This window comes from Dreissena polymorpha, chromosome 1 (assembly GCF_020536995.1).
Source record: "Dreissena polymorpha isolate Duluth1 chromosome 1, UMN_Dpol_1.0, whole genome shotgun sequence".
NCBI lineage: Eukaryota > Metazoa > Mollusca > Bivalvia > Myida > Dreissenidae > Dreissena > Dreissena polymorpha.
The window spans coordinates 122,447,403-122,465,364 of record NC_068355.1 but is presented as its reverse complement, the minus strand read 5'-3'; the positions used below and the strand labels follow the sequence as shown (position 1 = coordinate 122,465,364).

The following is a 17,962-nucleotide window of genomic DNA, read 5'->3' as shown; positions in this document are numbered from 1 at the left end:
TAATACTTTGACAAAGCAACACTTACCTGAATACCACAATGGATTCCACCTAACCCAGAATCCCTGCCCCCCCCCCCCCCCCCCCGCCAGCTCCCCCCCCCCCCCCCCATTTTTTTTTCCTTTTTTTTATTTTTTAAAGATCATCTTATAAATGACCACACCCCACATTATACCCCCCCCCCCTCTCTCAACCCCCCCCTACCCCCCTGTCAGGAATTCATAACGTTGACATTTATCCGCTAACATGCACGAGACGTCATGTATACTATCGACGTCACTTCTTATGTTGTTCATATAAAAGTTCGTATTAACGTTTATTAAAAGGTCTAACCTAACGCACGATTCCGTAGTTTATTAACACTATACGATCATACGCAACATTTTGGTGCCGTGAATAAAAGAAAAATGCAACTTAACAAACTCATTTCGTTGCGTGCAGCTCAGCGTCGAATAATAGCGAAACAGTTTGAGAAACTCGAAGAAATTTTACTTGACGAGGGTGCACAGCGATCCTTTATTACAGAGGACCTTGCGAGGGTTCTACATCTCCCTGTTACTGGACATGATACAATTTCTCTGGCTTCGTTTGGTGGAATGTCACCAGGGGTTCGGTCCATACCTACAAGCGAGATTTATCTGAAAAGCGAGACAATGGATTTGATAAAACTGAAAGTTCTTGTAGTGCCAACGATAGCAGTGCCATTGCAGAACATACCCACAGAAATACGTCATTTGGATTATCTGAGAGGTCTGAAATTAGCCCATCCGCTCACAGAACACAACAACGATCTGTTTGAAATTTCGATTCTGGTAGGTGCAGATTATTATTGGGATATAGTTGAAGACCGAGTTATCAGAGGCAACGGACCAACAGCGGTGAAATCGAAGATTGGTTATTTGTTGTCAGGACCACTTCAGGTATCAGGACATGGAACCACTGACCTACACATGATGAATGTCATCAGCGCTCCACCAAGTACATTTGAAATGGAGAAGTTTTGGCAGCTTGAGTCTATGGGAATATCTTCAGAAGAGTCAACAGACGGTACTTCCGGTAACCTTCAAGAATACATGTGCAACAGCATTTCATTCGAAGATGGTCGGTATGTGGCAAAATTACCCTGGAGAGATTACCACCCAACTCTACCAACCAACTACGATATATGCAAGAGACGGAAAGAGGCTACCATACGCCGATTATCTCAAGAACCGGAAGTGTTAAAGACGTATGGAGAGATAATCGCCGATCAGCTTAAAGGAGGTGTCATTGAGAAAGTAGACCAACAAGAAGACGAACACACAGTGCATTACATTCCACACCATGGAGTGAAAAAGGACTCGGTAACTACACCAATACGTATCGTATATGACTGCAGTTGTCGCCAATCTCGTGACCAACCAAGCCTCAACGACTGTCTTATGTCCGCCCCACCTGAATTGAATGACCTTACGGGGATTCTTCTACGGTTCAGGATGCACAAATATGCAGTAGCCACTGATATCGAGAAGGCGTTTTTACAAATTGGTCTTCATGAATCTGACAGAGACGTCACGCGCTTCCTGTGGTTGAGTGACCCGAGTGACCCGTGCAGTCCACTGACCACATATAGATTCAGGACTATTCTATTTGGTGCAACATGCTTGCCATTCATTTTAGGTGCCACAATTCGCAAGCATCTTGAACTAAACAGTAGTGAATGGGTGACCGATTATTTGAAAAGAGATTTGTACGTTGACAACGTGTTATCAAGTTTCTCTAATGAACAAGATCTACTTCAGTTTTATTCAACTTCGAGAAAACTGATGTCAGCGGCAGGTTTCGATCTACGTGCTTGGAACTCAAATAGTGAACAACTTCGTGCTAAGGCGTCTGAAGAGAAATTGCTAGACACGGACACTTGCACAAAAATTCTTGGAATGCAATGGATTTGTAAAGAAGATACATTGACGTTTGCGGAAAGACAGATAGAAACAAAAGGTGTGATTACCAAACGTGCAATTTTACAACATATCTCACGAGTATTTGATCCGCTAGGATTACTGAGTCCTATTACAGTAAGGGCGAAGATTATTCTTCAAGAATTGTGGCAACAGAAATTCGATTGGGACAGCCCATTACCAATGGATGTACAAGAAAAATGGCGTAATGTTGCGTCGGACCTGAATTCTTCAGTCAAAATCAATTTCCGACGTAGCTACTTCCATGGCAACCATGACGTCATTGCTGAAACAAAAGTTCACGTATTCTGTGATGCCAGCATGTCCTCATACGGCGCGGTAGCATACATTTCCAGGGGTTTCGAGACCACGCTGATGATGTCAAAAAATCGTGTCGCTTCGTTGAAAAAGTTAACCATACTGAGATTGGAGTTAATGGCGGCAGTGACAGGTGCCCGTCTGTGCCAACATATCATACAACAGACAGGACTCTCCGATGTGTACCTGTGGTCTGATAGCCAGATCGTTTTGCACTGGCTAGTATCAAAGAAAACGCTACCACGATTTGTTCAGAACAGACTGACAGAAATACAAAGTTTGACTCAGAACCGAAAGTGGAGGTATTGCCCGACTCATGAAAATCCTGCCGATCTATTGAGACGAGGGTTATCAGCATCACAACTCCAATTGAGTGAACTGTGGTTCAAAGGACCGACGTGGCTTTCTACACCCGATGCTTGGTCGGAGTGGCAACCGACGAGTGACATGGTTACTGTGGCAACAGTAACGGCAACAAATAATTCGCAATAATTTATTGACGAGAAAAGATTCAGTTCGTTTCAGAAACTGATCAGAGTGACTGCCTATGTTCTGCGATTTATTCATTATTGTCGCAATGGACGAAAACCAGCAGGCATAAAGCTAACCATTCAAGAAATGACAGAAGCTGAAACAGCATGCATTCGAACCTGCCAGATGACATCATATCCTGAAGAAATCCAGTGTTTAAAAGATAACAAGAAGGTATCGCCGCTTGTTAAACAGCTTAAGCTTTTCATGAAGGACAATGTGATTCGTTGTGGTGGACGCATTCATAATGCAGCCTTAGAAGAAGAGACGAAACATCCGATTTTGCTGTCGGCAAAGCATGCATTCACGCACCTGGTAGCCAAGGACGCCCATGAGAGGTTACACCATGCCGGACCCAGCTCAACTATAACACTGTTGAGAGGAAAATACTGGATACCAGCTATACGTCCATGCGTTCGTTCGATATTACGAAAGTGCGTGATCTGCAAAAAGGTTTCTGGTAGACCATACAAAGCACCAGACCCTCCTCCGTTACCGAAGACAAGAGTGTCAGACGTAGCCCCGTTCACGTATACAGGTGTTGACTATTCCGGAGCTCTTAGTGTGCGTGACACTAACGGAAACGACATGAAAACATACATATGTCTGTTTACCTGCGCCAGTACAAGAGTCGTTCACTTGGAACTGGTACCAGATCTGTCGGCGGAGTCATTCCTGTTTGCATTTAGGCGCTTCTGTAGTCGCAAATCAACACAACAAAATTATGATGTCTGATAACGGCAGGACATTCACGGCTGCTGCTAGACATTTGAATAATTTGTGTGAATCTGCGGTTGTGCGTGACGAATTCAACAACCGATTAATCGATTGGAAATTCATCCCTACAAGAGCCCCTTGGTTTGGGGGTTGGTGGGAAAGAATGATCGGTCTCACCAAAAATGTATTGAAGAAGGTACTTGGTAAAGCGTACGTGACATATGAAACACTACAGACTATTGTCACTGAAGCAGAAGCCGTTATCAACGACAGACCCCTTACTTACGTCACTTCCGGCGAGCTAGGACAGCCGGAAACATTGACGCCTGCCCATCTTCTATATGGAAGACGAATAACGTCACTTCCTGTCGAGCCTGCGACATTGCCAGCAGATTATTGCATCAATCGTTCGTCGCTTGTGAAGCAAGGTACTCGACGAGTGCAACTCATACAGAACTTCCGCCAAAGATGGCGACGTGAATACCTGACGGCACTCAGAGAAAAAAGTCAAGTACGGGAAAATAACAACCAGACGATATCAGTAGGCGACGTCGTACAGATTCAAGATGACTGCCCGAGGACGCAGTGGCGCTTGGCCGTTGTGGAGGAACTCGTGCCGGGAAATGACGGACTCGTTCGTTCGGCGAAAGTTCAAACAAAAAATGGACTCACTCATCGACCAATTGTGAAATTTTATCCAATTGAAGAATGTGAAAACAATATCTAGAGACTGTTTATATAATGTGATAATAGAGACTTTATGTGATTATTGTGATAAGCAGAGACTTACGTTAATTTAATAATACTTGTTAAAATAATTTCATGTTATATTTTACTGTTGTTAGAATTTATATCATTTCGAGGCCCGGAATATGTCGGGAATTCATAACGTTGACATTTATCCGCTAACATGCACGCGACGTCATGTATACTATCGACGTCACTTCTTATGTTGTACATATAAAAGTTCGTATTAACGTTTATAAAAAGGTCGAACCTAACGCACGATTCCGTAGTTTATTAACACTATAGGATCATACGCAACACCCCCTTTTTTTATTTTTGAAAAATCGTCTTATAAATTATTGAATGTAAACAATTTCTCCATGATGGCTTACGTTATACTGTCAAGCACTCAAAATAGTCGAGCGCGCTGTCTTCTGACAGCTCTTGTTATTCGAGGCTTTCAGATATTGAGCTGTTTTTTGGTATGGGAATCTACATTCATGCACTACAGATGAAGTGCGAAATTAATTCCAGTCCTTAGATTTGTGGCAAAGTTATTTGGCTTCGACTAAGAAATTTTCTCAATAAAAAACGTTTACTGGAGGGTTTTTTACGCAACACTTTTAGATATTGAATCGATTTTTGGTATGTGAGTCTACCTACATGACCTTCAGATAAAGTGTGAAATTTGTTATGGTCCATTGATTTTTGGCGAAGTTATGGGCCTTGGACTTAGAAATTGTCTGTATTATAACCTTTTTGCAGAGGTTTTTTTACGCAAAGCATTCAGACATTTAGCTGATTTTTGGTATTTGAGTCTACCTACATGAAAGAAGAAGTGTGAGTTTTGTTTTGGTCTATTGTTTTTTGCTAAATGATGGTCTTTGTTTTCTGAAAAATAGCTACTGTGGGACTTAAAAGCACAGTAGGGGGCATTGTATTTTTAAACACAGCTCTTGTTTATTATACTTTATTTCAAGGGATTTGCATCCATCCATAACTAAACTTTATTTGGTGGGGACCATCAATTAATTTGCTTGGTTAAAATGAATTAATGTCCATTTCAAACACACAGCTTGCTTTCACTTTGAACTGACACTGGGAATAAGTTTTGTCCAGTAATTATTTCACAGCAACACATCTATATTTCAGCATGTATTTTTATAGAACTGACTCACTCCCTTTTGCAACAGCCACATTATTGTATGTGCAGCTACAAGTCTGATCTAAAGTGTACACAATTCACCATACATGTATGCCATTTAAAACCCATGTTTTACAAAGAGAGAAAAATTGTTGCTGGTGTCTTCAATGTCAAGTTCCATGCATGAAAAGCATGTGTTTTGGCAACATGCAATGTGCTGTAATTAAATATACAAAAACATACTGACAAATCTGTTAAAAAACTTCATTCACTTATAAAAAAGCATACATTGTTATAGACAAATGTGATTTGAATAAAAATATTTAGTTGAACTAATGTTTCTTTAAACAGATATTAGGTTGCAAGCCATTGACTTTGAGGCTACAGAGTGCAGTGCTCAGAACGCAGTACAATAATTACGCCAGCAAACCAGATGAGATTGATGTGGATGAGACCGATTCAATGGTTGAGTCAGATATGCCCCGGGAAGCCTGTAAGTGTTTGCACCCTTATTGAGTTACACCCTTATTGCACCCAATAGAGCCTCACAAATGCTGCGTAACAGTGTTCGCATTAAGTTAAAAATTATTCACTAGAGTGTCACAAGTTCTGTAAGTTTTTGCATTCTTATAAAGTTAAAAATTATTCACTAGAGTGTCACGAATTCTGTTAGTGTTTGCACTCTTATTAAGTATATAACAAGGAAAAGTTTCACTTAAAAAAATTACAGAGGACATGCATGAAAATATATTGTAATTTTAAATTCTAAATTTATTGTTTTTGGCCAATGTATGGCATGTTTTAAGAGTATAGATCGGGCTTTTATAGTGTCTTTAAATTTTAGCTTAACTGAGCCAATGTTGTTTTTTAATTCAAAATCGGGTCCAATAATTGGCCCCATTCCCAATTGAAAAAAGTATATATTTTTCCCAAATGGGAGCTAAACATTCCCAATATAAAGTTTACCAAAAAGAAATATTTTTATTTTTTTATGCCCACCAGAACAAAGGTTCTGGGGGCATATTAAAATCCCACCGTCTGTTAGTCAGTTAGTTAGTGTGTCCGTCCAGATAAGTTTCCCCGCAATTAGTCAAGAAATTGTCATCAGATTTTCACCAAACTTCATGAAAATCTGTAAGGCAATAACATCTAGGTCAAGTGTGATAATCGGCCAAATTGACCCAGACAATCCTGAGTTACGGCTCTTGAATCATTGAAAAATTGCAGTTTTTCTTGTTTCCGCTCAATAACTCGAGCAATTGTCATCAGATCTTCATCAAACTTCATGAAAATGTGTAAGGCAATAACATCTAGGTCAAGTTCAATAATCGGCCAAGTTGACCCAGACTCTTCTTAGTTACGGCCCTTGAATCATCGTAATTTTTTTTCTCGTTTCCACTCAATAACTCGAGCAAATGTCAGAGGATCTTTGCCACACTTCATAAAAATGTGTAAGGCAATAACACCTAGGTCAAGTTCGATAATCAGCTAAATTGACCCAGACACTCCTGAGTTACGGCCCTTGAATCAAATAAAATTTGCGTTTTTTTTTCTGGTTTCCGCTCAATGACTTGAGCAAATGTCATAGGATAACTGCCACACTTCATGAAAATGTGTAAGGTCATAAGATCTAGGTCAAGTTCGATAATCAGCCAACTTGACTAAGACAATCCTGTGTTACGGCCCTTGAATCATCGAATAATTGAGTTTTGTTCCTTATATTACAAAGTTGTGCATGTTGGATTTGTATTGTCCTCTATCAAAACGTAACTTTTTTATGCTCCTGGTAGGGTGGCATATAGCAGTTGCACTGTCCGTCCATCTTTCCGTCGCACTTTTGCGTTTAGGTTTAAAAAATGCTCATAACTTCTATGTCGCTTCAGATGTAACCTACATATTTGGTATTCATGTGTTAACGGTGCTTTCCTCAGGAATTTGATTTTTTTTTTACTTTAATGTGTCAATTGACGTTCTGTGGTGTGTTATAACTCTAAGAAAAACAGCGTCAAAAAACGTCATTTTGGTGCGCTATGACTCTTCAAGAAAACCCCCAGCTATAAAGTCATTTATAAAGACTTTTTATATATTTTTTTAAACTTTCCCGCAAAGATAGTAAAATCCCGACTCGAACGATTCCCCAATACATCCCATTCTGTATCAACCCGACTCTATTACCGCATACTTACTACTTTTCAAGTTTCTATTCATTACCCGATAATCCCGTTTTTAAAAGCACTTTCTGGTAAATATTGACGATAAAAGTGCTCAATAATATCTTTTACAACAAAGTTGCCATTTTTCTAAAGTATCAAATAAATTTTGGCATAAGTGACTATTTATAAATTTGATGAAATAATGCCGCTGAACATGCGTAAATCGCTTGACGTGGTGTGTGCTTGTTAATACAACGCTCAATACACACACGCTTTCTATGCACATGACGCGACGTTGTACATGCTGCAAAATTTTCGCGCCTTTTTTATTGAGACAAAGGGTCAACACGAAATAAATTATCACTTTTTATTTGAAGCAAGAATCTGTTAACGTAGTGTTAACATTTACAGTGGGAAGTGGGTTTGGGATTTCAAATTTAATTATTCTCATTTGAGACTTTAAGAAAACATTAACAGTTGCGTAATGAATTCAACGATAATTTGTTAAAAAGCTTTACAATTGGAGTAAATGTTTTGACAGTATTGTTCATCAAATGCACAACTTCCATGAGGATTACAGCCATCATCAGTCTTCTTAGTAACAGGCCAAGATTTCTGTGGCAATAATGAGTCGTTTGCATGATTAAACTGCAGGTAGTGCCTGCCTATGAGTGCTGTCGCTTATACTAAGTGTACGCTCTCATTGGCCAATATTGATTTTCCAATACAGCGACGCTCCTCCCTTAATCAGGCTTTAGTTGGGTAAAGCGTTAGATGTAGTTGACAGAGGATCGTAAATCGGCTTTCAAAATGTTGGGCAAAGTCGATATCGCTTTGATCTCAAGAATGGCTAGTTGCAGTAACAGCAAAAATACATTGATTGGAAAATTTCAGGCGCCCCGCAGACTCTGATTTCAAAATTCAAGCGCCCCGGTGAGGGACTGTTAAATGGCCTGTGGAAAGCACTAGACTATATGGACAAGGCCTTTCCATATGCACACAAATTTTGACCCCTTTCACCTTGAACTTGAACTTAGGGTCCGCGTTTAGGTTTCGAAGAAATATTTTTTTGGGGCATATGTCTTCCGATGGAGACAGCTCTTGTTTAGATCTCAATATTTTGTTTATCTCTTATCCATATAAGTTCAACCTCAATAAATATAATACTGGAAACACTTGTATTGTCAGTTTTTAAGCATTTTTTATCAAAACAACAACAACACTAATTTCCCAATTTTTGTCACACTAATTTCCCAATTTTTGTCAAAACGCCGCAAATTTTCCAATCTAAAGGAACCCTGCCCCATTCCCAAAATGGTGAAAATAAACTCTGCTAAGCACAGAAGGCCCATGATAAGCTTTTGTTGTCTTCGTTTATCAGTTCATGACCCACATTTCCCGTATGGGCCATATTTATTGCCCAATCATCATGAAACTAGTTTGAACAATTTTCCTCAGCTCTCCTGACAGCTATCTTTAGTTCCAAAATGGACCCAAGGTGGCAAACACTAGGTCACTATGTCAAATTTAAGGAAAAGCTAAGCTTGGGACACTAATGGCATACACATTTATGATATAATGTTTGAAACTGGGTCAGATGGTGTCAAAATGAACACTGGATGAGATGAACTAAAATGCTTGTGAACAAACTAAAAGCCACAGTTTTTGCCCAATAACAACGAAACTTGCTCAGAATATTTGTTATAATGATAAATGGCAAAACTCTTAAAAGGTTCTTGAACTATTCCATAAGCTGATCAAAACAGTTCAGTTACTTTTTGGTCTTAGGTGAGTGACCTTGTGCTTTTGGCTCTTTTGTTCGAATTCTGCTCTCTTTTTTTACACAGCCTTGGCTAAATGTACTATTATGGGAAGACTTGGTAGAGATCCCAAGGTGCTCACCTCAAAGAAAGGACAGGATTTTGTATCGCTGACAATTGCTACTAACAGAGGACGTAAGTACAATATTTATTTTTCTACACCTCACAATTTTAATTAGGATTGGGATGGGTGAGGGGATGGACAAATGAATTGATGGATGGACAGACAGGATTGATAGATATTTTATCAGAGCACATCACTTTTATTTCCATTACCATTTATTCTAATCAATAATGTTTTCCAAATATTTGTGTGCTTCAGGTATCTACTGATGGCGAGTGCGTAGAGCAATTGGCTCTTTAATTATAACAATCGTTCTGTACCTGGTTAAGTCTACATGTAGATGACACAGACATGTCCAGTATAACTAATTTTGTAATAAAAAAGGCTCATAATCTTGGGTAACATTAATACAGCATGCTATACTGCAGTGATGTTATTTATGAACACTTTCAACACACCCACATCACCTGACCTCATGTTGACCTTGACCTTTATTTCCAACTTTGACTAATTCAGTTTTTTTGTAAACCGAAATTGATGCGTTAATTCAATACATCTTGCTTCCAAAATTCGATACCTGCATTCTGAAGTTTCAAATTCTTGGTTAAAACTTAAAACCAAAATGAGGCATTTCGTTTAACATCAAAACCTTTTTCTTCAAAGCATTGATACTTGTAAGGATGTAAAAACTACTAAGACATTTACCTCACTTCATTTTCAACTTCACATTTACCTTCTTTTGGCCTTTTGTATTTATTATGCTCCCCCAAATTTTTTTTATGGGGGAGCATATAGTTGCCGCTTCGTCTGTCCGTCCGTATGTCCATCTGTCCGTGCACAATTTTTTGTCCGGGCTATTTCTCAGCAACTAATGCCGGAATTCAATAAAACTTTATGGGAAGCTTCACGACCAAGAGGAGATGTGCATATTAGCAGCCGGTTCTGGTCGGATGATTTTTCACAGAGTTATGGCCCTTTGAAATTTTCCATTAACTGTACATATAGTGCAATTCTTGTCCGGGCTATTTCTCAGCAACTAATGACTGGAATTAAATGAAACTTTATGGGAAGCTTCACTACCAAGAGGACATGTGCATATTATCAGTGGGTTCTGGTCTGATGATTTTTCACAGAGTTATGGCCCTTTGAAATTTTCCATTAACTGTACATATAGTGCAATTCTTGTCCGGGCTTATTCTCAGCAATTAATGATCGGAATTCAATTAAACTTTATGGGAAGCTTCACTACCAAGAGGAGATGTGCATATTATCAGCCAGTTCTGGTCGGATGATTTTTAACAGAGTTATGGCCCTTTGAAATTTTCCATTAATTGTACATATAGTGCAATTCTTGTCCGGGCTATTTCTCAGCAACTAATGACCGGAATTCAATGAAACTTTATGGGAAGCTTCACTACCAAGAGGAGATGTACCTATTATCAGCGGGTTCTGGTCGGATGATTTTTCACAGAGTTATGGCCCTTTGAAATTTTCTATAAAAAAATTATTGTCCCCCCCAACTACTGTGCCCTCAAGACGTTTCCTTTTATCTGAATTTACAGTGCAATATTGTGACAAAAAAAACTTTGGGGAGCATCACCCGTCTCCGACGGTTTCTTGTGTTTTGTAGACGGTCAAATTTATGTTTAACCCATTTTGTCTAACTTCAATAATGCTAGTAATCTTGAGAAATATAACTTTATATCAAACAGTATCATTGGCCTTACAAGTGATGACAGAATTGTTTTAGATAAGCAGGTGGATATCCTGAATGAAACCACTTTGTTTTATAAACAATTGTATCAATATAACGGCAATACCAATATATTGATGATGATCATTATCCCTACGCTTTTTGAAAAGCCAAAAAAGTGTGGGGATATTGTAGTTATCTCCTCCGTCTGTCCGTCCGTCCTGGCCACCTCTCCTACACTTTAAGCACTAGAACCTTGAAACTTACACACATGGTAGCTATAAGCATATGTGTGACCCTGCACTTTTTGAAAGTTTGATCTGACCCCTGGATAAAAAGTTATGGGGGTTGGCGTTTTATGCCCCCGGTATGGTGCATTGGCCATAACTTTTTCAATATTGAAGATAGCAACTTGATATTTGGTATACATGTGTATCACATGGAGCTGCACATTTTGAGTGGTGAAAGGTCAAGGTCATCCTTCAAGGTCAAAGGTCAAAAAAACAAATCCAAGGGAAGTAATAAGCTTTAAAGGGAGGTAAGTAATGAACCTGCCAAATGATATAATTTTTGTTAATAAATCAAAGTGGCGTTGTGTTTGTTCATCCTTCAAGGTCAAAAGTAAAAAAAATAAAATCCAAGGGAAGTAATAAGCTTCAATGTTCATCCTTCAAGGTCAAAGGTAAAAAAAATAAAATCCAAGGGAAGTAATAAGCTTCAAAGGGAAGTAAGTAATGAACCTGTCAAATGATAAAAAAAATTTTTTAATTAATCAAAGCGGCGCAGGAGAGGACAAACACATCTCTTGTTTTATGTTATTTTACATTAACTTCTTCATTTATACACCGATTCACTTCAAATTGATACTGAACATCTCTTATGACAAAACGGTCAATCTCAACTATGCATGGCGCCATTACCAACCATGGGGTGCCCCCTAGGTCAAACATGCGGCATGGGGATACGCGTCAGCCTCTGCCGCACTATTTCTAGTAGAAAATGAATTTTAATTCCGATATATTTGGCTAAATTTTGAATATTTGAATATTGGGATATTCCTTATCATTTTCAGAGGCTACTGACTGGCACAATGCTCTAGCATTTCCGGAGAAAACCATGAGCTACATCGTGAACAACTTGAAAGTTGGGTAGGTAAGATGTATATGTATCAAGAATGTATAGGTAGCAACCTGTCATTTAATGAAACAACCATCACCCAAATAGATCAATTTGCACTGTTTCTGGTCAAAATAACAAAGCTATTTTCTGTATTGGAGTCAGTATTGTATACATGTATGCAATTATGGTCTGTGCTTAATACCTGTGTACTATAAACAACAACGATGTCTTTGCAAAGCCAGACGAGTGCTTTATTTGCGTAGTGCAGCCTAATCAAATATTCGAGAATACAACAGTGTGACAAGCGTGAGCTAAATACATGCAATTTATGTAAAACGTGGATCCACAATTTTTAATGTGAACTGGTCGACCAGGAAAAACCAGAGACGGTGAACGCTGGAAACTTGTGCCCATTTTTCAGGTGTCAGATCACAAATTGAATGTTGGGCCACATCCAATAAAACATATATCTCGTCTTCAACATTTTTGAGTGCCTTAACAATAACAGACAATTTGCTCTTTTGTGAAAAAACATACAGTCTAACCTGTCAATAAAGACCACTTAAGGGATTTGGTCGTTGTGGTCTTTGTCCAAATTTTTTATATCAAAATGATGTTTACCAAGTGAGAGAGTCTGGTAGAATGACTATACACAACCTAAAACTTTTTTCACTATTTCCTCATGCAAAAACTGACCAATAGAAATTGCTTATATTTATGCCCCCCTTCGAAGAAGAGGGGGTATATTGTTTTGCACATGTTGGTCCGTCCGTCCACCGAATGGTTTCTGGATGATAACTCAAGAACGCTTACGCCTAGGATCATGAAACTTCATAGGTACATTGATCATGACTGGCAGATGACCCCTATTGATTTTCAGGTCACTAGGTCAAAGGTCAAGGTCACAGTGACTTGAAACAGTAAAACGGTTTCCGGATGATAACTCAAGAATGCTTAAGCCTAGGATCATGAAACTTCATAGGTACATTGATCATGACTGGCAGATGACCCCTATTGATTTTCAGGTCACTAGGTCAAAGGTCAAGGTCACAGTGACTTGAAACAGTAAAATGGTAAAACGTATTTACACAAAAGCTGCCACTACAACTGACAGCCTAATGGGGGGGCATGCATGTTTTACAAACAGCCCTTGTTTTACTAGAAACTAATTACAACGCCTAAGACAAATATTTCACGCTATTAATATTCTCTTATGTCTTATTTTAAATTTGGTTGCATCAAAATATAACAGGTAATTAAATGCTTAATATCCCTGTACTTAAAAGATAATTCTATGCATGACATAAAGTTGTTGTTACACAAAACATTTTTTTTCATTTCATAAAATATACGTGCAATAATATGAGTCGTATTCTGAGAAAACTGGGCATAATGCATGTGCGTAAAGTGTCATCCCAGATTAGCCTGTGCAGTCCGCACAGGTTAATCAGGAATGGCACTTCCGCTTTTATGGCATTTTTCATTTAAATGAAGTCTCTCCTTAGCAAAAATCCTATGTAGGCGGAAAGTGCCGTCCCAGATTAGACTGTGCAGACTGCACAGGCTAATCTGGGATGACACTTTACGCACATGCATTTAGCCCAGTTTTCTCAGAACACGACTCATATGTTCGAAAGTGCTTGGTACTAATTAAATATGTACTTTTGCACGCTAGTTGTAATTTCTCCATTTAATCCATATAACTTTCATTAGAGGCAAGTTCTGAAATTTGTTATTCTGTGGACTAAGATTTAAATATTTACAAAACAAGTAAAATGTTTTTAATTTTGTTTTGGGATTCTCAGCATTGTAATATCAATGATTGAGCGTGAAACTATTTTATCTTCTATTTCAAACATAAGAAGATACAATAGTTTCAAGCCCATCCCTTTATATGTGCTGCTCCATTGGTCATTATTGGCTCACATACTGCTGCAAAGTAACCCAATAACTCTTAAGTACACTACAATGTAACCTGGGTACGAAAAATACGTTTAAAGGGACCTGGGCCATACTCACATATACTTTTAGTACCGGTTTACCAGGTGCACTTTTAAGAAGTATTTGAACAGATAATGTCGAAGTGAGCATATGTGACTAGTTGTATTCTCAGCAGTAGAATATGTGTCACATGTATGTGTTATACATCGTTATAAGCCACATACCACTGTAAGTGATAATGTAACAAGTGGAGTGTAGTGTAAGCTGTTTCCAAAAAGAAGATATTAAAACAGATCTAGTGAACATACATGAAAGATTTTAATGATTTTATTTTATTAGATAGTTTGAAATATTTATATAATTGGGAAGTTGATTATGATGAAGATTTGTTTGACCTCCCTAGGCAAAATAGAGATAGAGAAGTTAATAGATATGGATTGTTTTTTATTGATCTATGCTGTACTTATAATGTGCATATTGTAAATGGCAGATTTGTAGATGAATGTTATGGTAATTTTACATGTATTGCCAATGGAGGCCATAGTGTGGTAGACTCCCATATCGTATCAAGTGAATTGTTTAAATGTATCGCACACTTTAATGTACAAAATTTTGATGACTCTGATCATTTCCCCTTGTACGTTCAGTTAAAGTTCCAAACCACCGAGAAATTGCAGGAGGAGCAAGTCGAGTTATCCGACACGATAAGTTATGATCGTTATATATGGAGCAAATATGGTCATGAAACGTTCATAGAAAATTTTACGCGTAATTTCGCGTCTTTGAAAGATAAGTAAAAAACAAGAGCCTTGGTGGGACAGGCAATGCTTGTTAGCAAAACAAAAGAAATACTCTCTTCTTAGATGCTTTCGTTCCACTAATAATGTCGATTTTTTAAACTATAAGGTAGCTAGATCATCTTTCAAAAACATGTGCAAGACGAAACTATGCACGTATCAACGTAAAAAACGATTTTCACTTCTAAAATCAAGCAATAATCCAAAAACGTTCTGGAAATTAGTAAGAGGACACACAGAGACAGAAACGAAAAGCAATTCTGTCTCACCTGGAAAATGGCGAGATTATTTTCAATCTTTACTTTACAGTGATGACCAGATTCCAATTCATTATGTCCATTTTGATAACAGTGACGATTATGATGTAAATAACCCTTTTAATAGACCAATTAGAGATGAAAAGTAAGGATCAGTATATCTAAGCTGAAAACTGGTAAATCACACGGTAAGGATGGGATAGGAGCGGAATTTTATAAAAACACAACATATTATAATCCCAATCTTGAATAGTCTTTTTAATCAAATTTTGGATACAGGTATATTTCCGGAATCGTGGTGCGAAAGTATTATAGTTCCAATATTAAAATCGGGCAGTATGGAAGAGCAGGCTAATTTCAGAGGAATTTCACTGATTAATGTCATGTATTAAATTTTCTCAAGCATAATTACTGACCGTATAAACGAGTGGGCATAAAAAAACACCATCATAGAAGAGTCACAAGCCGGGTTTAGACCTGGGTACTCGGTTGTAGATAACCTTTTTTGTCTCCAGAGCATGATTCAAAAGTATATGTCGAAACCTGGTGGTCGTTTCTACGTACTATACATGGACTTCAAAAAGGCCTTTGATTCATTTCAAGCTTTTTACCAAGTTATATGACACAGGTATAAACGGCAAGATCCTAATTGTCTTGCAATCGATGTACGCAAATTTACGCGCACATATCAAAGAGCACACAGCATATAATCTTCAATTACATTTAAACGCTGTTACAAAATTTCGCGAAGATACTGGTATGCAGATTGACCTGAAAAAACCGAAATCATAGTCTTCCGTAATGGTGGTCCTTTACACAATTATGAAGCGTGGTTTCTAAATGGTCAAAAGGTTAAAGTTGTTTCAGTCTATAAATATATGGGTCTGTTATTTACCCGAAAGCTATCGTGGACAGCTGCTAAAGCCAAATTGGTGGCACAAGCATGCAAAGCATTCTTCTCTATCAAACAGTTTCAAGTTCCCTTTGGTTATTTTACCCATAGTGACATTTTTAAACTTTTTGACACTGTGGTTGTACCCATAGTCACATTTGGGGCTGAAATATGGGATTATGAATACTGTGATATAATTGAAAGATCACAAATCAAATTTTGCAAATATTTCTTAGGCGTAGGCTCGACGGTTATTAACAGCATGGTCTTAGGGGAATGTGGTCGATTATCACTTTGTTAAGTGTATTATCACTTTGTTAAGTGTATTATCTGAAATGCATAAAATACTGGTGTCAGTTACTACAAATGCCTAACCATAGATATCCAGTAAATTGTTACAGAACGCTGATGTCATTAGACGATATTGGAAGGAAAAATTGGGCAACATGTGTGAAGGAACTCTTATTTAAATACGGTTTTGGTTTTGTTTGGGTTTCCCAGGACGTAGGCGATATGAATATATTTTTACAATGTTTTAAACAGCGCATACAAGACTGTAAAACCCAAGACTGGCACAATGAGATTAATGCATCTCCGCGCTGCGACACTTACAAACAGTTTCAGTCAATTTTAACTCCGGAGAAATATTTAACAATAGATGTACCCTTTAAGTCACGCGCGCATTTGCACGTTTTAGGTGTTCTAATCATAAATTGAACATTGAACTTGGCAGGCATTTTAACGTACAGCGCGAAAACTGAACATGCTTATTTTGTTTAACAAGATTTGACGTATATGTATTGGAGAACGAATTTCATGCGTTCTTTGAGTGTCCCCAGTACACTGATATACAAACAAGTTATTTGTATAATTGGTATAATGGCCAAAGAAACGAAACATCATTTAATATCCTAATGAGCAGCACTGATATTTCTGTTATGAAACAATTAACATTCTATGTTACGAAATTAAGGAATGTCATTGGGAATACAAATTCACATTGATAACAAACTTTGTTATGTAATAATTTTTGTTGTACTTTGTTATGTAATAATGTTTGTTATATAATAGTTTCATAGAAAGACTCTACTTTTGTCACAAAATGTAGAAAAATAATATTTTTGAGTCTCTCATATGTGAATGAAGGAGATATATACGTGTATGCACTGGTATCACAGATTTTTGTATCATTTTGAAAATGTGTATTTGTTAAAACACCAGTGTATCAAAAAAACAAAACATTTTTACAAGGTGGCATTTTATCATTATGAAATTGTAAATGAATGCTGTATTTTGGGCCGGAGGCCTTTATTTACATGATACCTAATAAATCTTGAAATCTTGTCCAGCAATTAGCAGTCCGATTGAGCTTCATTGAAATCTTGTCCAGCAATTAGCAGTCCGATTGAGCTTCATTGAAATCTTGTCCAGCAATAAGCGGTCCGATTGAGCTTCATTCTGGGAAAATGGGGATTAAAATATGTTAAATATAAGTGTCGTCCCAGATAAGCCTGTGCATTCCACACAGTCTTATCAGGAGTGACTCTAAATGGCTTCTCTGATTTTTTCCTAGAAGAGAATGCCATGAAACACAAACCATTTAAGTGGACAGTGGTTTTCCTGATTAACCTGTGCATTGTGCACTGGCTATTCTTGAATGACACTTAACATAAATGCAATATATCTTGCTTCCAAGAGCAAGGCCAAATTGTAAACATTTGTACATTTATGTAAGTTTGTTTCCTTTTCAGTGACAGAGTGCTTGTGATGGGCACATTGAGCCAAAGGCCAGAGGATAGACAATATACTGTCCTTATTGGTTAGTATTGATTATTATTTAAAGGGAAATAAT

General features: G+C 37.8%; 1 protein-coding gene across 1 annotated transcript in view; it reads left to right on the top strand.

Moving 5' to 3' along the window:
- The window catches only part of LOC127848057 (uncharacterized), a 29,183-nt gene that overhangs the window by 8,145 nt on the left and 3,076 nt on the right, over positions 1-17,962 (top strand). The window contains exons 2-5 of the mRNA XM_052380345.1: positions 5,726-5,867; positions 9,375-9,482; positions 12,177-12,252; positions 17,862-17,929. Of these exons, the coding sequence (XP_052236305.1) occupies positions 5,726-5,867; positions 9,375-9,482; positions 12,177-12,252; positions 17,862-17,929 (394 nt within the window). The remainder of the gene's footprint in view (positions 1-5,725; positions 5,868-9,374; positions 9,483-12,176; positions 12,253-17,861; positions 17,930-17,962) is intronic.